This window comes from Leguminivora glycinivorella, chromosome 15, assembly GCF_023078275.1.
Source record: "Leguminivora glycinivorella isolate SPB_JAAS2020 chromosome 15, LegGlyc_1.1, whole genome shotgun sequence".
NCBI lineage: Eukaryota > Metazoa > Arthropoda > Insecta > Lepidoptera > Tortricidae > Leguminivora > Leguminivora glycinivorella.
This window is the reverse complement of record NC_062985.1, coordinates 18,022,271-18,049,125: the sequence shown is the minus strand read 5'-3', so window position 1 is coordinate 18,049,125 and position 26,855 is coordinate 18,022,271. Positions and strand designations below refer to the sequence as shown.

The 26,855-nt window shown below is 36.6% G+C and overlaps 1 protein-coding gene across 1 annotated transcript in view; it reads left to right on the top strand.

Annotated features, from left to right (window-relative positions):
* LOC125233742 (A disintegrin and metalloproteinase with thrombospondin motifs 7) overlaps positions 1–26,855 on the top strand; it is a 215,703-nt gene that overhangs the window by 49,793 nt on the left and 139,055 nt on the right. Inside the window, exon 2 of the mRNA XM_048139815.1 lies at positions 20,746–21,117. Coding sequence (XP_047995772.1) covers positions 20,955–21,117 — 163 coding nt within the window. The 5' untranslated portion in view covers positions 20,746–20,954. The remainder of the gene's footprint in view (positions 1–20,745; positions 21,118–26,855) is intronic.

Below are 26,855 nucleotides of genomic sequence, written 5' to 3'. Positions count from 1 at the left end.
ATCTGTGTTGAAAAAATCATTGCTCTATCTTCAAAAACCAGGGAGGAAATAGTCGAAAGCGTTTGTATGGAGAATTGACCGGTCCTGTATCATCTTAAATCGCGTAACATGTCGCCATTCTCCTCGTTTAGTGTTTACCGTTCCCATTGAGTAACATCTGTGAATAAACAGCCTTTTTTATACACGATGGGTGTGTCAGTCTGTCAATGACACTAATCTTGTAAAATTTACGTACATTATATAATTCGGGTAGTCAATTTGTACATTGGTTTATGATCGCAACATTGTGGCGAAGTAGGTAAGTAATTTGCATTAAAAGTAACCCGGTGTGAGAAATTGCCAAATTACAAAAAATGCAATTCAAAGAACAAAGAGGAATTCTTGAACTTTTTTAAATTTCACTTCAGTATATTTCCACTACTACTACTAGTAATAGAATTGAAAACGAGTGGTCAAGACAACAACGAAGAACGATCGAATCTAGTGAGATTCCCAATTTCTAGCGATCGTTTAAAGAAAAGACGGTAGGTCTTTGCCTTTGGCTAGTCTGTGGTCAAGAGTAAGCCCATTTATAATAATAAAAAAAAAAAAGAATTTCGTTGTTCAATTCAAGTCTATAGAAAACAACGAAACGTCATTTGTGCGCTTTTAATTAAAAAATCTGGCTCCAGATAGACATAGACAATAACAACCCCTTGCGCTATGACATGGGGTTCTTCAAGAAGCCGTTATTTAGGGTTCTCAAAGGTCGGCAACGCATAAGTGACTCCCCTGTTGTTGCTTATGTCCATGGGCGGCGATGACTGCTTCCCATCAGGCGGCTCGTCTGCTCGTTTGCTGCCTATTTCATAAAAAAAATCAATGAAATAAAAATATTATAACATACAAAAAAATTAAAATGAAATATTTATTTTTCAAGTAGGCATATTACAATGCGCATATGAACGTCAAATAAAGCTACGCCGGCTCTAACCCTACGCCTATATAAAATATATATTCAATACAATAATATATTCTAAGCTATAAATTAAAAGTGAAGGTAAATACTGTCAACACATCGTTGATTGGCCAATTAACAGAAATCGTACGATTTACTTCAGCCGGCGGACAATTGTCTACGTACATAATTGCACGCCTACAAACCAAAACATGCAAAATTTTAATATTGCTAATTTCCTTTTAACCGTATTCATATGAATATACGGTTGAAATGTTAAAAAGATATTCCTTTACTTAGGTTTATTTGAGAACGGTCAAGTATGCGATAATTTAATGAATTAAAGGTGTTATTTTCAATAATAGCTATATGTGTTGCAAGCTCATCGAAATCATTTGGATTGACACAATTATTAATTTGTGCTTTTCATTAAAAAAAGGTTCCGTATACTTCATGAGCAATAAAGATGTTTTAACAGAAATGCGACCTTATAATTGATGAAGAATTGGTACCCTTTTGGAATGGAAGGACACATTTATTGTGGACGCGTGTGTAGATTGCTGTGTAGGTTGTATCGCAAATGTTGCAATATTTTAATCTTGATATAACACCTGTTATCAAGGTTGAATATAGTTTTATAATAACATTTATGTACTTAGGTTTTATTATTCATTTGAGTTTTAAAAGGAAGGATTTTTGCAATTTTTTTTTCACAATTTAAAGTACAAAAGTAGGTTCTCAAACCTACTTTTGTACTCTAAAAAGGGAATCAACATTTAAGAAAGCGAAAGTTCACTAGTTGTACTATTACATATTCTGTGCTAAAAATAAGACTTCTGAAATGTATCTGCCAAAATCTTGAATTTAAACAGTGTGTATATGTATGAGGCAGTTCGTTCAAGTCTACCAAAAAACCATACAAAGATCAAACTTTTTTACAATCATATTATAAATATTTTCCTCTATATTTTTTTAATAAAACGTTACCAAATATTATGCCCTTAATTGGATACCTATTTTTTTGTTATACTTAAATAGTAAAAAATTTGAAATCCTAGGATAGGAAATCAAACACTTGGGCCATTTTTTTCAAAGTTGTCCACCACACTTTTTTTTTGGATTTGGAATTTTTTATGTGTTTTCCACTCAAAATCGCGAGCTCTTTCAGTCCTAATAGGAGAAAAAAAGTGTCCCAAGGTTTTTTCCCATTCCGTTACCATTTTTTCATACATTTTGTATGGCGGTAACGGAATGGAAGGATCGAAAAAATGTATGGAAATCTTGAGACATTCTTTTTCTCCTATCAGGATCGAAAGAGCTCTCGATTCTGAGTATGAATCGCGTAAAAAATACCCATGTTACAAAAAAAGTGGGGTGGACAACTTTGAAAAAAATGGCCCACTTTTTCCAAATACCCATAGTTCAAATCCTTTGAATATAAACTTCTTTCAGACGAAACACCATTATTTGAAGGTCTCCTCTCGACCCACATAATTTGGCAGGGCTATTAAAACATTCTTTATATAAAACCGGTAGCAAATGACATTTACTATCTATCTTAGAATCTCGCAAGTTTTAACTGATTCAGATTCACGTTTACTAAATGAAAATAGTGGTCGAATAATCTCTTAAATACCTACATCATATACATAAACCCAAACGGGGTAGACAGAGCACATTAATCTGCTCAAGCTATAGTGGAACTTTTAAATACGATGTTATTTATATTTCTTATTGCCTACTTTTGGCTGGCTTATAAAATGAGATTTGAAAAATATAAGAAGACACCAAATACATATGTCTTATTTTAATTACATCTTTGGTTTTGGATGACACCGTCACTTTTATTATACCTGCTACTTATTAAGTAAATAATATTTTTAATAATTATTATGACTACATTCTAGGAATATAGATTAATATCTTAATATTATGTAAATCTGTCTGCATATTTAATTTCTATTAATAATATGCAATATTAATTACTCTTAAATCGTTACGTTCAACACGTAATTTCCTTCAATTTTAAGAATTTAGTAATGCATTATTAATACACATGGAAAACATTAAAAGTCTACTATGAGCTTTAAAATATGTTGATATTGTGGTTGATATCGTAAACGTCACAATAATATGTATGTCAATTTCAGTTCTGGTAAACAACCGCATCCTAATAGTATTTTATGCAACTGGTGGTTAAAAGAGGTAAAAAAACCGGCCAAGAGCGTGTCGGACCATCACGCTTAGGGTTTGCAATCCGGATATTCGAATATCCGAATTATTCGAATATCCGCCAATATTTTTATCCGAAAATATTCGAATAATCCAAGTGAAATTATCCGGATAAACGGATAATTTCTATAAACATTATTTTTTATTTATAAGTAATATATTTAATAGATAGACGTCATTGAAACCAATTTCGATCAATTCTTAATACGGATAATGTTATTGCTAACAAGTTAACACCTATTTATCTTTAAAATCAAACTAATATTATTTCATTCTAGCCTTTCTAGGCAATGATTTATTTTATTTACAAAACAAAGGAAGCTTTCGTGGACAAGAAGTAAGCAGAATGCCTCACCGTCACCCCACGCACTCAGTTCTTATCGAATATTCGATTAATTCTATTAATTGGATGATTTAGAAAAGCACCAAAACGTTCAATTATTATTTTTTAATATGAAAACGTTTCCCCGACCTACTTTCATTACTGCTAATAGCTAACGTGATGTTATCTGTGAAACCGTACTTAATAAGGGAGACTGATACCTAGATTTCCTGGTCCCTTGTTTTATTGAAATTGAAATTTAGCGCCTCACTCCGAATTTAGCTGTTACCAGTTCCATAGCAATTTAGTACGCCAGAATTCCCTCCACTTCACTAAGAAATATAAGGTATTTTCCTTTTAAGTCCTAAGTTACATGCATACACAAAAATCGGTCTAATTACTATTTATACTTTGAAATCTTAGTCAATCTACTGATCAGCTTGGAAACTAAAACCCATCAAATCGCTGCCGAGTGCCGAGCAATTTGAGGCGTTTAGGATTTAAATATTTAAATAACTTCGCCTTTGTACCTCCTCCTTCTTCATCCTTCTAAATTTGATGTCTTGTATATTTTATGTTGGTGGTACAATAAAGAATTTACTTACTTATTTATCACCTCTCACCTTTCATTGGTAATTTGGTACCAGCCACTGTGCAACAAAGGTCTAAAATGATCCACACCTGGATAGGAAGTGTCTTCGTCTAATTGGTCTTCTCTTTTTGGGTTATTCTGTTTTGCACGAGTCCCTATATCTTTGCTCATTCCTGTTCTAAGACCCTAACCAGGACGCTTTTGTTTAGAGCCTACGAAGAGAGTTTTCAACTTTTAATATTAAGTATCCGATCCGGTCCAAGATGGCATCTGGTACGGGCGTAGGCATTTATGCAAATGACTACATGAGAATATAGAGGTAGTTAGACAAACCCAAGGGAAGAATATCTATATACTCGGCGACAGTCAGGCGGCACTCAAAGCCTTCACATCGCCCAGAGGTGACTCTAGACTGGTATTAAACGGCATCCAAGCTCTTAACAAGCTTGGAAGGCAAAACAAGGTGCAACTGGTATGGATACCGGGGCACGAAACTTCATTGGCAATGAAAATGCTGATGAACTTGCCAAGGCCGGATCTGAAGACAACTTCATAGGTCCGGAACCTTTTGTGGGCCTTTCACAAGGAACCATTAAAACGGCTATGAAATACCAAACAAAGACTAATCACCAAAAAGAGTGGGATGCCCTAGTAGGTCTGAAGCATTCAAAGCTCTTTATGCGGAGGGTAGACTCTGGATGGAGCAAAAAGCTAGGAAAGCTAGGCAAAAGACAACTCCAAATTATAACGGGGGTGTTCACAGGCCATTACGGGATCAAAGGAATTTTGGCCAAGATGGGACACGCTGACAACACTGATTGTCGCATATGTGGCGAAGAGGAAGAGACCGTCAGACATCTAATTTGTGAATGTCACACCCTCGCCAGACAAAGAATGAAGAACTTTGGAGCAGGCTACCTAGTACCAAAGGACTTCAGAGAGCTACCCATGAGCCTCATCATCCGATACGTGGAGATGGTCGAGAAGCTCCTGAATACCTGCCTTCAGATCTTAGGATCGAAGGGGTAATTGCACAAAAGATCCCGATGGGTCGAAGTGTATCCGGAAGGGCCCCCGCAGATTTAAGATGAGATAAGTATCCGATCCGATATGGAGCGAAGGACCGACTCCTATACGTTCTCGAAATCATTCAAGGCGCCGTCTTTGATTTTTGCCTTTGACAACCTTCCTACATCCGATATCGGATCGGATTATATGCAACGCTGTATAGACCTATAACCATCATCATATCCAATGATATTGTTTCACGTTCCACTCTACACAAGCCATCCTCTCTACCATACATTTCCAAGGTAAAGGTGTTGTCAGAAAAACTTCTCCTTATACCTAACACCTAACTAATCATTACAGTTTGCTGATTTACGCAAAAAATAAAAAAAAATATGTAGGTAAATTTTGCATTATGGCACTCATCTATCTCAGCCGTTATCAATTCCACGCTTATACGCACCTGGAACATTAATTTTGTTCCATTTAATAAATTATCCGAAATTATCCGATTATTCGAATATTCGAATAATAAAAATTGTATTATCCGAATTATTCGAATATTAAAAACCCGTCGGATAATGCAAACTCTAATCACGCTCAGTGTAGGGTTCCGTAGTTTTCCGTATTTTTCTCAAAAACTACTGAACCTATCAAGTTCAAAACAATTTTCCTAGAAATTCCTTATAAAGTTCTACTTTTGTGATTTTTTTCATATTTTTTAAACATATGGTTCAAAAGTTAGAGGGGGGGGACGCACTTTTTTTTCCTTTAGGAGCGATTATTTCCGAAAATATTAATATTATCAAAAAACGATCTCAGTAAACCCTTATTCATTTTTAAATACCTATCCAACAATATATCACAAATTGGGGTTGGAACGAAAAAAAATATCAGCCCCCACTTTACATGTAGGGGGGGTAGCCTAATAAAACATATTTTTCCATTTTTTATCTTTGCACTTTGTTGGCGTGATTGATATACATATTGGTACCAAATTTCAGCTTTGTAGTGCTAACGGTTACTGAGATTATCCGCGGACGGACGGACGGACGGACGGACGGACGGACGGACGGACGGACGGACGGACAGACAGACATGGCGAAACTATAAGGGTTCCTAGTTGACTACGGAACCCTAAAAAGGTGAGTGGCGTGGCGTGGGTAACAATTTGAGGCGAAGCCGAAAATTGTTAATAAAGACGCCACGAGCATTTTTTGACTCAGTTAAACACCGTTGCATACAATACTTTTTCTACGACCAAGCACTTATTTTGAAAGAAAATTATAAATTTAACAAATACCTACTTTCAGTCATCTTAGTTATCTAGGTGGACCGCCTACCATTTTGAATATGCAGTTTGAGTGCAAACATGAAAATAAAACTGTCTATGGTATGGTTCTTTGAAGACTGGCCACTAAGACGAATCGAGCCGTGTTGAATCGAGTTCTCATACATTTAAATGCGATTCGACGCGTCGCCAATGAACGCAGCAGAAAACGAAGGAGTCTCGACTCTGCGAATTGGTTTGTTAAGTTGGTAGCAATGTATTTACTGAACTGTAACAGCTATATCGTGCTACTGCTACTAAATGTTTTCAGGGTATAGACTAGATAGACTTGTCCTGACATCTTTTATGTAGGGTTTTAAAGTTCTATGCACGACCTTGTAACTCACGAATAACAGTACGGGAGTAGAAAATAGTTATTTATGTGACTGTTGCATAATGTTTAAACGCCCAAAGAAAAGATAAGAAAAGAAAAAAAGAAAAGAACAAAAAAGAAAAATAATAGAAAGGAAAATGATTTATTGATGACACACAATGGACAGGTCACTATTCGGTATCTGTTCGCGATATCGTAAAAATTACGAATGTTACGATACATTAGCAGATTCAAATTTCATGTATAGGCCATTTACTTTTTTTTATCTTCATAATTCGTTTTATTTATAAACAACATATAAAATAATATATCAAACACTTACAATAAAACTTATAAATGAAATATTTGGCCCAGGTCTTGCTCGTTGGGTAAGGTGCCCAGAGGGCTGGCCGCATTGCCCCGCTGGATAGCAATGCTGATCCGCTGAGCAAGGTATTGGCCAGCCCTCTGGTCACCAGAAGCGTCTCCTGGCGGTACTTATGATATGGCTGTAAATAAAAAATATAAACTCATGGCAGAGACTTAGTGTAAGTTTCTTGGAACTCGTTTAGTGCCCGTTTCTGCGGTTTAAAACCTAGCTTAGGATTTTATTCTTATATTTTAATACGACACCCCATTAACCTCCACGACCTATTCAAATATATTTAAAACATCTGCTTCTTAGAATATTGTTATAAATTCATATCGAAAACTCGTAAACTTTTTAACAAAATCACAATACGAAATTATGCAAACGAGTTTTTGTTAAATATGTTGCTTTAAAGAAATCTTTGACCCTGTACATTTGTGACGTCTCATCCTAAGTGTAAAAGAAGAAAATAAATATAATCTGTCAAACAAGTCTGTCAGTAAATAAGAACTGAGAAAACTATAGGTATCCTTTTCTCTAGCATCCTTAAGAAAAGGATGCATATAGTTCTCTTTGTTCTTATTTACTGACAGACTTGTTTGACAGAGTTTAGTTGAATTTCTCTAAAGCACTGGATCCCAAAAGCGATTAAACTAGGAGCTATCGGTGATAGAAACGGACAGAAGACATAAGCGTGTCGGGCCACGCTCAGTGTAGATTTCCGTAGTTTCCCGTATAAATCTTATACTTTTAAACGAGCAATTCTTGGATATTTATTTATTTATATATACCGACGATCTCGGAAACCGCTCTAACGATTTCGGTGAAATTTGTTATGTGGGAGTTTTCGGGGGTAAAAAATCGATCTAGCGTAGCCTTAGATCCCGGAAAACGCGAATTTTCGAGTTTTCATGAGTTTTTCTTTCGCGTTAGTAAACGTAAAATATGGTCGTTAATTTCGCCGCGCGTGCATCGATTCCGCTTAGCTCAGTCGTACGAGGTCGGTCTAATGTACGCAGATAGATCGTAGGTGTCAGGGTTTCGAATCCCGGCCAGAAATTAAGTTTTTGTTTTTTGTCTTTTTTTTTGTTTTTGTATTTATAAGAGTTTTTTTTTATCTAAAGACGTGATATATTAAAATAGAACCGAGCGAAGCTCGGTCGCCCAGATATTAAATAAATAAATAGGACATTCTTACACATATTGACTGAATCCCACAGTAAGCTCAAGAAGGCTTGTGTCATGGGTACTAAGCCAACGACATATAATTTATACAAATACGTAGGTATATACATAGAAAACATCTATGACTCAGGAACCAGGAACAAATATCTGTGATCATCACACAAATAAATGCCCTTACTGGGATTCGAACCCAGGACCGCGGTGTAGCAGGCAGGGTCACTACCGACTAGGCCAAACCGGTCGTCAAAATCGTATGTTATTCAAAAACTGTTCAACCTATCAAGTTTAAAATGATTTTCCTAAAAAGTGTTTATAAGGTTCTACTTTTTTTTTCATATTTTTCAAACTTATGGTAAAAGTTAGAGGCGGAGGAGGGGGGGGGGGATGATTGGGTCTACGTTAGTATGAAAAGACGATTTCGCGTGGGTTCCATTTTCTTCTTAAAAAGTGAAGACGAATGAAAGTCTTTAAATAAAAGTTTATAATAAAACTCCCACTATGTTAACATTGTCCAATTGAAAAACCCCATAGGTCTTGTAGGTCTCTCGAATAAAATACTGTAACTGCAAAGAAATTGTTATAAAGTTATGCCTTTTTTAGCAATCAGAGCAGCGCCGACAATACAATGGGACATAACTCGATAGTTGCTCCGATAAATCTCGGCCTACGCATTCGAAAGGTGTTATGGTGAAACCTCGATAGAAGGAGTCTCGAAGGAAATGCGAGTAACATCAATTTAAGGAAGGTACGACGTACAGAGGGCATCGACTTAGGAAGGTTCTTGTAGGATTTTATTGATTTTAAAGTGGGTTGGCGGTAAAGAGGTTAAACGTATCAAAAATCGTATTAGAAAGGTGTTACAGAGCTTCTTAAACTCATAATGACATGACTTCAAGTTTTAGAGGTAGTACAACAAACCTCGTAAGTACGACCGTTTAATTTTGTTCAAGTTCAAGAGGGCAAAAATATATTTTTTCAGTTGTAGAGGCACAGATATATGAAATAATGCTCTGAGTGTAGAGGTCATGGAATCGTATTATTTGTGAAGCGAAAGATTGTTTACATTTTTCTTAAGGAGGTTAAGTAATTTAAAGTTATGATTTTGGGCATTCAACGCAAGGGAATTTTATTTCATGGCAAAGATTCGTCTCACCGAGGTTCAATTTACCGAGGTTCCACAATCGTATATGTTTCATTGTACATGTAAGCATGCGCTTACAATCCTAAATAGCATTTCTACGAAATCGGCCAGTGGAAGCGGCTAGAAGAGGGACACTGACATCGGATACACACGGTCGGGTGGCTGGCGCCTGTGTTAGTCTAGTTTCCGACATCGGTCACTACAAATAAAATATTACTAAGTAGGAGTATCTGAATCATCAAAGGATTGTTCACTCATTAGAAAGTCGAACCTGTAGCCAAGCTCGTTATATACTGAAAAAACTTACTTATTAAAAACGAGAAAACTTGATAATGTATAAATAAAATAAATAACAATTCATATGTACCTAGCTAGACTACTTAACTCAAATAATCTTTTCAATTTAAGATTAGCCGTTAAGTTCATAAATGCATGTACGTTTCTTAGAAATAAACAGATTTTTTTTTTACATCAACTGTCATCCCTGTAGATAAAATTTAAGCTCAAAACGTAAAAAAAAACTAAACATTTGGGAACTCTTGTGGGCTATTTCACCACAGTGACATTGAGACTTGACACTTCTGTGCCTATTTTCTGTGTTGATAACTTTGATAACATTGTTACTCAGGCTCAACATTTCCTTTTTGAGGGCTATTTCACGAGAATGTCGCTTACGACATGCAATTCTTCTGATACTTCTGAAGACGCTAATAAAGCGAAGTTGTGTCTGACAACCCTTCATGACTTAGTTAACCAATTGGCAGTATTTTCTCGAGCTTTACGGATTTGATTGATATAGCTGCCATACCAGGTAAAAGCATGTCGTAAGCGACTTTCTCGCGGAATGCCCCTTGACCAGCGAAGTCTCATTGTCGGGCGACAATTATCACTGTTATGAAATATGCCATAGGAGTGTCATAGGAGACTCGAGAGTCTGTAATCTGTATACTGGGGTACACGCCAATTTGTATAATCACGCCTGTATCCCATAAAGGGATAGGCAGAGCACATGAACTACTAAGTTTCAATGCCACTCCAAATTGTGACATTGCAGTGACAGGTTGCCAGCCTCTCGCCTACGCCACAATTGAACCCATATCCCACAGTCGACTTCTACGACACCCACAGGAAGAAAGGGGGTGGTGAAATTCTTAACCCGTCACCACACGGCTAGCTAGTTTATAATAATAGTAAAAAACTCTTGGCTCATAGAGGCTCCTTTCGCTATTGCCGATTTTACTTTCGCCTTTTAATTACGAAATAAAACGAATAGAGGCATTTTCTAGTGCTATTGTTGCAGATAAAATCATCAACAAGTTCTAGACAGACAATTTAGAAACATGGAGAAATATGGGAGAGGCCTATGCCGAAGGCAACGAGACAAAACGTCTGCGGAGAGAGAGTAAGCAGTAAGATAAAATCTATCAAATCATCTTTTTAATGTCTTATAATTAATATCGTTACAATAGAAGCGTACGAGTATAACGTTTAACGCCATGCTCGGTATCAAGATTCAAGATCGGGTGAGGAATGCCGAGATCCGTCGTCGCACCAAGGTGCTAGACGTAGGTTTCGTCATTACCAAACTAAAATGGAGTTGGGCGGGACATGTTGCTAGTCAGAGTGATGGCAGATGGACTAAAATGTTAACAGAATGGTGGCCGCTCACAGATGTAAGAAGCGCTTGGCATCCATTGGCTCGTTGGGTGGACGACATCCGGAAAATTGCGGGTCACAACTGGATGAGACTAGCTCAGGACCGGGACAAGTGGCGTACTAGAAGAGAGGCCTATGCTCAGCAGGGGGCGATAAAGGGCTGATATGATGATGATGATGATAATAACGTTTAGCGTCGTATAGGTTACAACACTTACCCGAACCAGGGAAACGTAGCACACAAATCACACAATAAACTATGTATGTATGAAGATATTAATAAAAAAAATATAGGCAGAAATTTAGATTGAAAACGTAAACAGATCTTGACTCAAAGCCAACCGGCGAGGTTCTGGCGTTCTCCTAAAACGTCTCGAAGAGCGAATAAAAATTTTGAATTTTGAAGTTTGTCAAATCGGCCAGCACCAAACGCAAAGTAGGAAAAAAGGTCGGAGAAAATAGAACCGAGTAAACGTTATAATGGCGATAAATGTAACCAGGCATTATAGTTCAATATTGTTATCATTAATTAAGAGGTGTTTTTGAGTTACTCTCCATTTTCACCCATAATACATTTTTGAAACATTTCCCAGCAGCAATGTACCTACTGTAAACGTGGTTGCGATGACAATCAATGACAACTGTTAACGAGCGTTTAACGCGAGTGTGTTTGCATACGTTGTGGGCCGAATTAATTTGTATAGATAAAAAAATATTTCAATTTTAAGTAACAGTTATCTAATTATAATAAATAATAAAACTACCGTGAGGTACTGACATATTAAACAAGTAAAATCGGGTAACTCACGTAAAATTGTCGAAGATCGCTGGACTCTGCGTCGGGATACCATCAGCATCGCGCGTGCACAATGAAAATGCTCCTTGTTACGGAGCGAAACATGTCGAGCGATCGTCGATAATTTTACGTGAGTTACCCGATTTTACATGGTCATCTAATGGGTCGGCAGCACGCATGTGACACCCCTCGAGTTGCAGGCGTCCATAGGTTACGGTGACCGCTTTCCATCAGGCGGGCCGTATACCTATTTGCCACCAACGTGGTATTAAAAAAAAATCTAATTACATTTTTTTATATCCTTTACTCACCACCGTTAAGAGGTTCGCCCGTATTACGTTTACACCCTGTATAAAATATCTGCACGCGCACAAGTTCAAGAACACCGGCCGATGATGTAACCCGTTATCAGCGCGATAACGAAACGATAACGCACTTACCTGTCACGATGAACCCTCTCGCTATCGCCGATCTTGCTTTCGCCTTTTCAATGTGAAATAAGGTGAAATGATTCATTCTTTGTAACAATAGAAGGTATCGAAACGAAATGAATGGGCATGAATAGGTGTAAAAGTTTTACTGGTGTAACAATTTACAGTTTTATAAAGATTAAAAATTATAGTCATACTGCTTTTCACTTTACTCAGATGCCAAGGTAAAAGTACTTATTTTTTATCGCTACTTACATACATACATACATACATGCATATAATCACGCCTGTATCCCATAAAGGGGTAGGCAGAACACATGAACTAGTTACTAAGTTTCAGTGCCACTCTTGGCAAAAAGGGGTTGAAAGAAATCCAAATTGTGACATTGCAGTGACAGGTTGCCAGCCTCTCGCCTACGCTACTATTTAACCCACCATTTATTTTATCGCTACTTTTGAGCTCTTTTTACGATTTGGCTAAAATAATTGTTATTTTTTATTTAGGTGTATGAACCTGTATGAAAAAATGTTCATCCTTTGATAATATCATTAATTAATTCACTAAAAAGAATAAAAAATACCGTCGACCCCTGAGAATAAGTATATAATTTTTTAAGTAAGTATATAATTAAAGCCGACAAGGACAAGTCCAGTAAGTACCTAGACTTGGCTCACGAGATAACCGCCATGTGGGATGTTGATTCAACGATCATTGTTCCGATAGTCGTTTCAGCGAATGGTCTCATAGCGAAGAGTCTCGACCAACATCTTAAGAGACTCTCGCTAGGTGGCTGGATCAAGGGCCAGATGCAGAAGGCGGGGATCTTGGACACGGCGCGGATAGTCCGACGGTTCCTCTCTCTGCAGCCCTAACCACCGGCAGCTTGGGCCCTGCCCCGCTGCTGGCGGCACCCTAGGTTAGGTTTTTTATAATGTGTTTATATGTTTTTTATATTGTTTTGTATGTGTTTTTGTATTCATATTATAAACAGCCTAACTTAAGACGAAAGATGAATAAAGAGGAATAGTATATAATTTATACGCCTAAAATATCTGCCTATTTACATGTGTCACTTCGTTTTGACTTGCGTCATTCAGTACTTTACATCTGTTATTTTTATCACACCTAAGGCCCTTTCTTATCAAAATAAACATGACATCCGTTAGCGTATTTACTATTCTAATTCATTTTGTAATATATCATCGTCTCGTATAAAAACTACCTATTTAATTATGAACTTTAACGTGTAAATATTTTATAGAGCCGATCTGCCTGATTCGAGCTGTAATATAAGTTACAGATTTGCTCTTGTTACGATATTATTCGGATGTGTCAGTGTAAAAGAGAGGTTTTATTTCAAACAAAAGTTTTATTTGATTCATATCGAATATAACATCATGTCAAACACATAAATATGTATAAATAAACATACCACGGAAACATCAAGAAAAGTGTATGCTCGTTCAGATCGCACTTTGGTTGATATTCGGTTAGATGGCGCTAATTTTAATATTCTAATATTAGTAAAGGCAAAGACATATGTAACTCCGTATAGACAGCGACAGTCTAAGAAAAAAACGTACCTCAGAGGCATATAGGAAAAGGTACGGGGGCCTAGATGGCGTAACACCTTTGGGGGACGCTCGGCTTGATAGCGCTAATGCTAATATCAATATCTGATATTTTAACACATACAAAGCTAATAATATGGGCCGAATGGCAGTCTATGCACTGTGATTACATATTTTACTTTGACAGTAATCTCTATACTTACCTAATACTCGATCCCCTTTGGTAAAGGATGAAAGGAAGGGAGGAGTTGAAATGTTTTCATTTTTTATGGTGAGAAAGCAATCTAGTCACAAAGATTGTCTTTGCATGAGCTAATTTGACGTATATTAAAGATCTAACCAGGCCGGAATAGTGCCAGAGTAAACATCAGAATGCTTCAGATGAGATCTGAATCCGACAGGCATCATTAGTCTCCCGGTTTACAAATAGCAGCTGTCACTTGTGAAGTACGCGGCAGACAATGCTAGGACAAAAAAGTGATTCCATTAGGGCCTGGTTTCCGGGTTTCTATTTATAAACGAACTAGCTTTTCCCGCGGCTTCGCTCGCCTTAAATTCGGAAATTGCCTAATGCTTCATACAAACTTCCACCCCCCCCCCATTTTAGGGAAGTGGGGGGTTACAAAGAGACAAAAAGTAGCCTATGTCACTCTCCATCCCTTCAACTATCTCCACTTAAAAAAACACGTCAATATGTCGCTCCGTTTTGCCGTGAAAGACGGACAAACAAACAGACACACACACTTCCCATTTATAATATTAGTATGGATTTAATTGGATTAAGTATAAACAAACTTTGATTCACCATTCAGGATGAACACAATTGTGTTGGCTTGTTTAAATTTTACTTGTTTGAGTTTTCTTTACTTTCTTCATCATAGTCATCTCTCTCGTTTAAAAAATAAAGCCCAGGCGCCAAATCGCTAAATCTTTCTTATTTTTTATTTATTTCTCGCATTTCCATGTACTTTATGTTTCAGTGTTTAATTGGATTTGACCAAGCTCTAAATTTCGTTTACTTCAAAAGTTTTATTTTGGCGAGCAGTAGGTAATAAAAATCGGTATTTTATCTGATAATATTTTACATCAGTATCAACAGAAGGGTACCAAAATAGCCATACATTTTTTTATTCCACGCCGTTTCAAAATTAATTAAGGTACAGCGGGGCAAATCCTGACGGGGCTATTGTAATTGATTTTTTTTTCCATTACTACAATATTAAATTGAGTTCCACATGACTGCATCCACTGAACACGCGTGTCATATGTAACCAGTGGACACTTTAATTAATTATGCACTTCATACAGAAGATCTGTGATTTTATTTCGTACATACCAGTCAGCATTCTTTCGTCGATGAAGGTCGGACCAGTAGATTACTTGGGATGGGTTTTAAAATAATTTCCGCAATAATTCTCCAAGGTAGGTATAAAAAGTAGTTAACTACACCATGACCTTCACGAGGTAAGTGGGGTAAAGATAAGAGTAGTAAAAGTAACTGTTGAAAGATAAGTATAACTAGTTAAGTAAACAGTAATTTTTGAGATATTACCTACTCATCATTTTAAAGGAAATAAATTTGATTTATATCTTTAATTAAATTTAATTATGGCATATAGTCATTAATCGAAGATTTTTTTTTAAGTTTTAAGTCTAAGATATATTATTTTGCCTCTAAAACATTCTCCTAAGTAATTAAAAATAATTATCGGTAAAAAGTTAAAAACTTACCATCAGAATACTTATGTCCTCTTTTAATGCAATTTATACTTCAATAAGTACAAATAACCTAAGAAATAACTTATGTGAAAATTAAAAACAACTAAAATAATTGAAGTACGTAAAATCAAAATAGGTACGACTAAGTACGGATTATACGTTGACAAATAATTTCTTATGTAATTTACAATGTCTGCATTACTTAACGAAATAACACTATGCTGTGAAGTCTGTTATGAACTTTCTGGTGCTCACAATTTTTATTGTGAGACCTTTTACTTTAACAAAGCATCAGTATTTTTAATAAGTCTGTGAAAAAGGATCACGCAAAATCTTTGTAAGTGCAATATTTCCTTGTGTAAAGGGCAAACTCGACCGGAGCTACCGGTCCAAACACAAAGCGAGTTGTGTACTTAAGTGATGGTATGATGGTAAACAGACGTAAAGTAAATATATATTTAAATACAAAGGACGTCAAAACAGAAAACTAAATGCCAAGAATCTATATTTTTGGTTATCATTTAGTAATTGAGGTGATCAGTCTGTTGTCAAGGATGATATTTCTTCAACAAGACGACCGCTTTTTATTTCAATTTGTTGCTGAGAAATAATCAATAAATCAAAAATTTTATTTCAGGCACATGACCCATAGATATATTCGTTACAATTAACATGAAAGCACAGAATTTAAACATGTCAATAAAAGAACAATTTTGGTAACTGGCTTGGCGTATTTTGAAACATTTGACAAATCAAAATTGAAGAACATACAAAGCGTGGTATTACAATCAGAATACGTCTTCAACACTTCTGCAAAATTGGCATTCATACAGGCTTACCTGCTTGATATATTAATTCTATTAGAAAATAGCAAACACTTCGAAAGCTAGATTGATAGGAAGTACTTAGTTAAAACATAAAAAGTTGCTGTACTCAAGTCGCAAGCCTTCTTTGGTATAATCATCCGAGCTATCCTGAGAAGCAATCATATTCTATTTATAATTAACTCTACCATTTTAGCCAAAGTATTATGTGATCTAATTTAAAGTAAGTTCCCAGGAAGAAACAAAAAGTGGAGGCACCCATTAAAGGGATGTCTGTTATTGTTTCTTCATTTCGTTCAGTGCAGCAGAAAGGGATTGTACAATAATTATGTTGTACTACGTTATCTACTATGAAGGCAGAAGGCGCCGGTCGGGCCCGCTCTGCCCTTTTGAAACAAAAGGTCATAACCGCCTCAGTTTTTCCAAGCCCGTCTGACTTTTTATCCAATCCTACTCACAGACTACCATTGGCGCGCCGTGGCGCCACCACCGTCAACTTTTTGTACACTTACATACCATTTGCTTGAAGACCCTTTCTTAGATTGCTTATGGCCAGGAATCCACGATCTTGTGCATGTTATTTACGATGTCGATCAATATCAACTAATTACAACGCTTATTAAGTCTTCCATTGTCACGAATAAGCATTCTGTTTCGTATCTTGATGAGCGTTTCTTGTGCCGCTTTCTTTTCCCGAGTCCTTATAAAGAATAAGTGATTATGGAGAAAAATTGCCAGCACTAATGACAGTAACCTCAATTTGGAGACTTTAAATCTCCATTATCTGTTTGAAGAAGGCCGATTCAGTCTAGGTTATACGTCACTTGTCATCAAAGAGCGAATCGGGTCAGCTCCGAGATTAGACTGTACACGGTACACACAGCTATCTGAGTCTGAGATAAAGTGATTACCTAGGACGTGGAGCTGGGAAATCAGAGTTGTAAAGATTAATGTCTTTATAGTGTTTTACGCAAAACTCAAGGTAGGGGAGGCGTGGGTAAAACGGTGTACTTATCAGCAGTGATCGTAACTTTTCCAGCAATTTCGGTGCAGCATGGTAGAAATAAAGGATTTCATAAATGTGTTTTTTTTTAGGTAGATGAATAATTAAGGCTCCTTTTACTGTTATTAATTTAACTATTCCAGTTGGCATCAGACATATATATTCCTTAACGCGACAACGCTGCAACAAAATTGCTGAAAAAGTTACGATGTCTGCTTATCAGATATAAAAGTCACTATTCTAATATTATTTAAATAGGCAGTTGGTAACGTTTTCAAAAGGTAACGTCATTTTCATTGTTATTCAACCCTGTACAAATTTGTTTCAACAAAGAATCGATTTAAATATCACAAATGTATTGATATAAAAATTTGCACAAGTGTCAGAGCACACTTTACCGCAAGTGAAATGTTTGATAAAGGTGTCTGATGTTGCTCAGTCTAGGAAGATGATATATGCGTTGAATTTGAATTATAGTGGTTACCTAGTGTAAAACAAAAATATTAGTGTAAGTTACTTTTAAGAATTGCCATGCCCCATGGCATGCCATGGGCTCATGTAAGAATCTTTTATTGTATAAGACCCCAATGAAAGCAAATAAATTACTTGATTACCACAGATATACCTAGTATATGTTTGAATCATCTTCTCGTTCTAAAAAATAGATCCATATCTCAATTTTATTTATTGATGATTAATCATGTACAATTTTTTCATCAGTATTCCATTTATTTCCTAAAATGTACAAGAAAGATGTTACAGTGCATTAATAATACAATTTCATAATTGTAGGCAAACAGAACGTAGTTGGTCAACATTATTTAGTTGACTCTGTTACAATTTCATAATTGTAAGCAAACAGAACGTAGTTGGTCAATATTATTTAGTTGACTCTGTTAACAACTATTAGTAGTTACATCCAGACAGACGAGACGATCCCTGAACAAAACAATGGGTAATTCCTCCATGTCATTGTTTCCCATCGTAACTCGTGATGAGTGCCCTAAACGGTGTAGGTACTACTACTAACTGGACTGAAGTCATATTGCTATCTCTTTCATACTAATGGAGACCCAGTGGGTAGAGTAGAGAGGGAGTACTATAACATCAGTCGCCACTTAGTATTGCAGCAAGCATAAAACAATTGCTCTGGCGCCGCTCCTGTCAAAGGAAGCCGTTGAAGATAAATCGAAGTTTAAATATTTATTGTCTTAAAGGGGTCGAGTTGCTTTGATAAAACAATAAATAACTATAAAGTTTAATTACCACATTACCATAACGCTTTTGTTAATAGTTGATAACGCATTAAGTATATAAATTACATTGACATTGAAAAGTATAGGTGTTGATTCTTCGTGAGAAACAGAGTTAATCAAACTCCTGAGCGAAGTTAATAATGAGTCTGCAATCCTTACGCCATAATACAGAATTAAAATATAAAATGTTTATTCTAGTAATTACAAGAGGGAATTTGAGAAGTTACCTCAGGAACCCTACAATATTATTGTATCAGACCTAAAAGGGTGCTCTGAGGCATCCCACTCATTCCTAAGCTACACCAAGGTGACACGATATCGCTAGCACGTGTCGCCATCTGCATTCCAGGAACAGAACATCTAAATATACAAAATCAAATGTCATTAAAGTGCCTTTCAAGTATCTTTCCTAGAAATCAATTCCCCGACTTGAATAAGCTTATCAATTATCACTAAAGGCTTAAGACGTTGCCCTGTGGAACTCCCAGGTCAGATGCATGGATAACATTGGCGCCGGCTTATCGGCACGTGTACCTGTGCCTTTATTCCTGGAATGGAATAATATAAACAATAAATATCATTTGTTGCTTTGTTGGGTTTAGGATCTTTGAAATATTGAGCTGGATGTTTGAGGATGTATTATTTGGTGGGTTACTACCCTGTGAAATCTTTCCGATTGGGACTCGGATGTGGTTGGCGCCATCTAATGTTACTTTTTCCTTAAGTCTTTGTTCATTCAACGTATTCCTAAGTATTGTTTGTTTTTTTTTGGACCTTTGTAACACCTACATAATTGTTCTTGTTCTGCACTGTTCGAGACAACAATTTAGTAGAGACTAGAGAACGAAGAGTAAATGATGACTCACAGTAGAACAGGGCAAAACGGGACGTACCAACCAATGTGTAAATTCGTATAGGAGTCAAGTGATAGCCTGACCTGTTTTAGTGTGATCCATCCCTGGATACTTTAGACATTGTATTGATTGTCAAAAAAGGGAGGGATATTTGCGAGGTATAAATTTAGTATTAGAAATAAATTTAATAATAATTAAGCAAATAAAGAGAAACATTGTCTGTCAAGCCAAATTTATTTCGTCACTATGTGTACTCATTCACTTAATTTTACATAAACTGCTGAATAAATATTCAGCCGTAGCCTATTCATCACTCTTTAGTTCATTGTTAACTGTCGCCGTACGATGCCAAGGTTATGTATGTAATGTGACGAAAACGTGCGAATTTTCTCGGAGGATGGTTAATTTGCACGCTGAGAAAGTGACCTAAAGTCCATACCCATGAGCAACACCAATGCATAAATTATATGACGTATTTGTGTTCATATTTCGATGTGAAAAATGCGTAAATATCAACTTTGATCAGTATATTTTGATTCAAAGTCAATCGTTTTAGGAATCATTGATTAAAAGGGCAAAAAGGAATTAAATTCACTATGGATGTGAAAAGTACTGTTTAAAAATGTTATTAGCAACTTGCAATCTCCTGATAGTTGGTACTCGTAACAAAATTAATGAAATAGAATATCTGAACTTCAGAAGGGTCAATGACCTCTTTTAAATTTTTCGAAATATAACTTAAACGATACTAAATGCCCTTCAATTAACCGGCAAAAACCATCTAAACTCTCACTATCACGTCAGAACACAAATCGCATGTGTCTATATGGGCACAGATTACAGATATAATTATGTAAGAGCCGGCTCCGCTCAGATCGAGATAGCGGTGCGTCTGCGCACGCACGCGTCGGGGACCGCACTTTGATAAACTTTTTTTATTGAAGACAACCTTTTTTGTTCGGGAAATAAAGGCTTATGTGATAGCGGTTCGATTTAAATTGGGATTTTTGTTGTATTAAATAGTGATAAGTGTTGTCCTTGGAGAAATAAATAAAATAAAAAACATTAATGGTAATATCAGATAAAATGAATAAATAAAAGAAGTATTTATAAAGAAATTTACTTTAATGAAGAAAATATTCAATACATTTTTTTATTTTTCAGACAGACTGCAATTTGTAACATTGTTTTTTTTTTGTTCCAGATCGAATATAATGAACATTCAACAAAGCCGACGACCGAGCATCTACACATTAACGCTGTCTAATTACAGGCACAAAATATCATAACAGTGTTCTAAGTTGTCCTACTCGAATTACGTTACGTTATATCATTAGTGCAATGATAAAATGCATCGGTAGTAGTATTGTCATGCCAACGACATAGACGATAACAGTCATTCACGGCGCGAAAATGGTGCTTAGAAAAATGGATGTGCGGTGTCTATTAATACTGTTGTTGTTCCAAACTTTGGTGGCGTTGTGCAGCGCAAAATTCATAATGCCTAAAGTGGAGTTTCCCACGGGCGATGTTCAAGAAGAGATCCAGGATAGCATAAGAAACTTCATACATACAGGTAAGTCTTTTCATAATTTATTTAAGGTCGATAAGATCGGTGTAGAGAAGGTCGGCATCAAAACTGATTGTAAGCAAAACCTTCATAGGGCTTTTCCTATGTGAAGTACGAATAAAAAGTGTGTGTTAAGTGGTTGGCAAAGAGTATAATAATAGTGTTATATGGTCTTCTCTACATTGATATAAAGAAGTTACTAACCTCGTCAAAGTAGGTAAAACAAAAGTCTTCAATCAGCGAAGTAATTCGTGTAGTTTTATAAATTGAAACAGTTATACCTAATGGGTCAAAATAAATGAAGAAAAAAAAACTGTTCTTTAAGTTTAAAATTATCATCGATTGCAGTTTCTGTTAGGTAATCAAAAGTTAAAATAACTAGTGGTGTCCAGATGAACACACTAAAAGTCCTCTTCCAGATTTATTTATTTATTTATTTATTATAATATTTCATTGGGATATATTAAGGCAAGCAGTAACATCATACCAATAACCATGCGGTTTGTTAAAATTAATGAAAACATGATTATATTTATTGTATCTTCAGCATATTTTAAAACACACGGCATTAGCGAATCGAAATAAACCGCTTACCAAACGTACCGTTAATAATTAAAATTGATCGTTGCAAAGGGTACAAAATCGGCGAACAGATAACGTGTGACAGGGCCCCTCGTGCCGTCTCACTAATCTTCACATTCGTTTTGTAGTTGTCACACTGTTTGATGGGTTCTTAATTGGATTCAGGGCCTGTAGCAAAGACCACAATTCTTGACACTTCTTAGTGTATCGTAGTCATCTCTCTCTATCGCTCTTCCATACTCGTGCAGCGGAGCCAGTCGCGTATGATTAGCGTAGCGACAACAATTGTTCTCTTGGCTAGAGGCCGAGGTCTCGCTTCGGACAGGGCTCGAATGACTCATCGGCGTTTAGGTCCGAACCTTCTTAAACGGATGTTAGCGACTGACATTTTGACAAATTGTTTCGCTTAAAATTAGACGTCATTATTACTCGGCTCAGTTTTTTATTGGCATAATTTGTTAAAAAGAGATATAGAAGTTGGCTAATGTAAAGGTAATTTAAACTCGACTGTAATTTGAAATATTAAAAAAAGTTGAACCTAACATTGATCCCTGTAGTAGGTACGCTTTTTTATTATTAATCAACTTTTTTTTTAATTGTGTTACATTTGTTAGTTTTTAATCAAATTGATAGTAGAATTTATTTAAGAAATTGGGAAATTATGTATATGCATTGGAGCATAGAATAATTATTGTTTACACACGTGTTCACTATCTCAAACGCTTATATTTGTTCAAACTGGCCACTGGGCATTTCTACCGTACTAAAAGTGTAGCAATCGACGACATACAGCAACGCAGTCTATTTGCAGACCTAATAACATCCAAAATAGACCATGGATGGCGTTATGCGAACGGCACATGTTCACACCAAAACGTTTAAAGCAGACTAATAAAAAAAACTTAATAACCGAACGTTGAACCGAGAAATCAAAACGTGGGCTGTACTTAATTGACAATTGTTCAGTTTATACACATCAAACGAAGTGTCTTGCGTAACTCATAAATTAACTAAGTCTCAAACGTCTGTCTACTCCATATTTGAACTGTGTGACTTCACTTCTAGAAACCTCTACTATGGGTTTATTAATGCCTTACTTGATAGTGAGATAAACGTCACGGAAAATGTAATTTTTGATTATTTTTTTTATGAGAAACAGGTAAAGTAAAGTAAATATTTATTGCGAACCATGGTATGTACAATTGGTGTTACAATATATATAAAAAGAATCACATGGACCCCGGTGGGGTGTAGCAAAGTCCTTATAACTAGGGTTTACAATATAGTGCTTAACTAGGTACCTACTGTAAACTAGGAATACTCATTGTACGGGAAAGGTAAGATTATGTTTTTCTGCCTTCCATAAATTCTTGTATCGAATAATAGCTCTTTTGGATTAGGTGAGTCTTTAGTTTAGTTACAAATGTGTTTATGTTATCTATTTTTCTGAAATTTGTGGGTAGTTGGTTGTAGATTTGTATCGCTTGGTAAAACGGGCCTTTTTTGTAGATGTCTAGTATTGGTTCTGGAGGGACTATTTTATCTTTTCTTCGAGTACTCTTACTGAATTCAAATTTATTCATATTTTTTCGGACAAACGATTTAAACGATTTAAACGATTTATTTGTTTGTAAACATAGGTAACAATGTTGGTACAAAATTCTGTCAGAGCGCTATGCTTCGCCGATAGGCATACAAAGTACAATTTTGAAATTGGGTATACACATACCAATTACATTAAATTTCTATACATTAACATGCAAACATTAAAAAAAGACAAACAACTAACAAGAAAATGGTTGAAATACATTAAAAATTATTACATTAAAATCCAAATTAAATTAAAAATTGATACTACAAGTTCATTGAATCAAACACATTATTATGAATATTTAGAATAAATAAAATATCAAATAAAATTTTGTTAATAAATACATAATAATAATAATTAAGCACAATACATACATATATTTTCTTATGTCAATAAGTCATGCACACACATACATACATATTATATACACTATAATTACAATCTAATTTAAAGCGTCAACAAGAAATTCAGGTATGGAATAATAGCACTTAGATGTCAATAATTTGTTTAGGTCATTTTTAAACAAGTGCAACGGCTTCATTCTTATAGCAATAGGAATTTTGTTATAAATTTTGCTTGCCAGACAAAACACGCTTTTCCGCATTAATGCAGTACGAGCAAATACTGTACAAAGGTTGTGAGCTCGGTAGGTGTCTCTGTTAAATATTTGTGACACTTGTTTAAATAGATGAAGGTTTGTTTTGACAAATACAGCGGTTTCAAATATAAAGAGGCATGGAAGAGTCAAAATGTTACGCTCCTTGAAATATGGAACACAGCTATCTAATTGATGCAGTCCAAACATAGATCTTATGCATCGCTTTTGTGCCTTGAACACGATCTCCCTGTTGGTCGAATTCCCCCAATATATTAGCCCATATCGAAGAGTTGACCCAACATAGCCATGATACGCGGCAATTACTGCTTCAATGGCTACTATCTTTGATAGTCTATACAGCGAGTATGCATATTTACTAAGTTTTCTACAAACTTCCTCTGTATGTGGTTTCCAACACAACTTGCTGTCAATAATTACTCCCAGAAATTTTGTCTCATCAACTGGTTCAAAAGTATATCCTTGATAGTTACAATTTATTGGCAACATAGGCGTTTTTTGTCGAAAGTGCATTATTTTTGTTTTATTAACATTTATTTTAAGATGATTAACATTAAGCCATTCTATTATACTATTCATGGTATCATTAATTTCCAATTCATAATTATTAATATCTTTACATTCAATTATGACTGTACTGTCGTCTGCAAATAAAACCATTGGATACTTGACATGTTTAGGGAGATCGTTGATGTAGAGTAAAAATAGCAGAGGCCCTAATACGCTACCCTGTGGCACACCATATCTCAGTATACGCACATCTGATCTGTAGGTCCTTTCCTCTTTAGTATTCAAACACTAGTTTTTTAAAGGTGCGCGGGGCCCGAGGGCCCCGCGGTCTTTCTTGTTGCTTTTTTGTTTTTTTTGCTTTGCTTGTTTGTTTTTTTGCTTTGCTTTTTTGCTTTTTTTGTTTCTTTGCTTAGCTTGTTTGTTTTTTTGCTTTACTTGTTTCCTTTTTTGCTTTAGCCTTTGTGTGCTTGGAAGCACTCTCTGCCCGCAGCTCGGCCTGCGGCCTTCGCGTGCTTGGGAGCCTGTCAGACACGCTCCGGGCCTTCGGCCCTCCGCGTAGTTACTGTGGGGGTTGTAGGGAAGTTGGAGCTTAAAACACGATCCAATAGTTAAAGTGTCTTGAGAAGCTCACGACGGGCCTGCGGCCTGCGGCCTCCGGCCCGTCGTTTCGCTTCTCTAAGACACTTTTACTATTGGGTCGTGTTTAAGCTCCAACTTCCCGGACCGCCGGCGAGCCGGTCAGGGACGCTCCGGGCCTTCGGCCCTACGCGGAGCTCGCGGCCTTCGCTTGGTTTCGTAGCTCCGCGTCGGGCCTCCGGCCCGCCGCGTCGCTTTTTAGACACTTCACTTATTGTTCTGCTTGGGAGCATTCTCTGCCCACAGCTCGGCCTGCGGCCTTCGCGTGCTTGGGAGCCTCTCAGACACGCTCCGGGCCTTCGGCCCTCCGCGTAGTTTCTGTGGGGGTTGTAGGGAAATTGGAACTTAAACACGACCCAATATTAAAAGTGTCTTGAGAAGCTCACGACGGGCCTGCGGCCTGCGGCCTCCGGCCTGGGGGTTGTAGCGAAGTTGGCGCCCCTCTCAGGGACGCTCCGGGCCTTCGGCCCTACGCGGAGCTCGGCCTTCGGCCTTCGCTGGGTTTCGAACCTCCGCGTCGCTTTTTAGATACTTTTACTTATATTTTTTTGCTTGGGAGCACTGTCTGTACGCAGCTCGGACTTAGGACCGGAGCAATGACGTTCGGGCTGTGGAACACTCCTTCAGGCTGGTAGGGAAATTTGACTTTGTCCCCTCTCGCCGCCGTTTTTGACTTTTCCAAATTTTTTTTTCTCATTTCTGTTTTTGGCCCCCGTTCTTACCACTTGCCAAATTTGAACGCGCTCGGACCGAAAAAAAAAAAAAAAAAATCTCAAAGTCGGCCATTTTGAAATTTTGTAAATGCCATTCGATGGACCACAAATAACTGTACAACATTAGTTCAAGCACTTTTAAACTTTTTCCTACCGTTACGGAGCTATGGGGATTAAAAAAAAAACCTCCATACAAACTGGTAGCGAAATTTGACTTTGTCCCCTCTCGCCGCCGTTTTTGACTTTTCCAAAAATTTTTTTTTCTCATTTCTATTTTTGGCCCCCGTTCTTACCACGTGCCAAATTTGAACGCGCTCGGACCGAAAATAAAAAAAAAAATTTTCAAAGTCGGCCATTTTGAAATTTTGTAAATGCCATTCGATGGACCTCAGATAACTGTACAACATTAGTTCAAGCACTATTAACCTTTTCCCTACCGTTACGGAGCTATGGGGATTTAAAAAAAGGACCTCCATACAAATTTCAATTGGCCTTCAAAGGGCGCCATTTTGAATTTTTCAAAATTTTCTTTTTGTATACTAATCTTGGGGTGGCTGTCTACCCGTGTGCAAAATTTCAGCGCGCTCGGACCATTTTGAAATTTTTCAAAAAAAAAGTCGGCCATTTTGATTTTTTTTTAATGCCATTCGATGGACCTCGGGTGACTGTATAACATTTGTTTGAGCACTTTTCACTTCTTTGTACCGTTACGGAGCTATGGTAATTAAAAGAAAAACCTCCATTCAAATTTAAATTGGCCCTCAAAGGCCGCCATTTTGAATTTTTCAAAATTTTCTTTTTGAATACTAATCTTAGCGCGACCGTCCACCTGTGTGCCAAATCTCAGCGCGCTAGGTCCATTTTGAAAATTTTCAAAAAAAAAAGTCGGCCATTTTGATTTTTTTTTAATGCAACTTTTTTCTACTCGGATACCTGTATGACATTTGGTCGAGCACCCCCCGGCTATCTCTTACGGTTTAAAAGTTGCCATACAAAATAAAAGTGGCCAGTTTTCCCACATTTGTAGCACTTTTCAATTTTTTTTTATTTCATTCGAATCGAGGCCACTTGGAGATTCTATGACCAAAATTTGAGC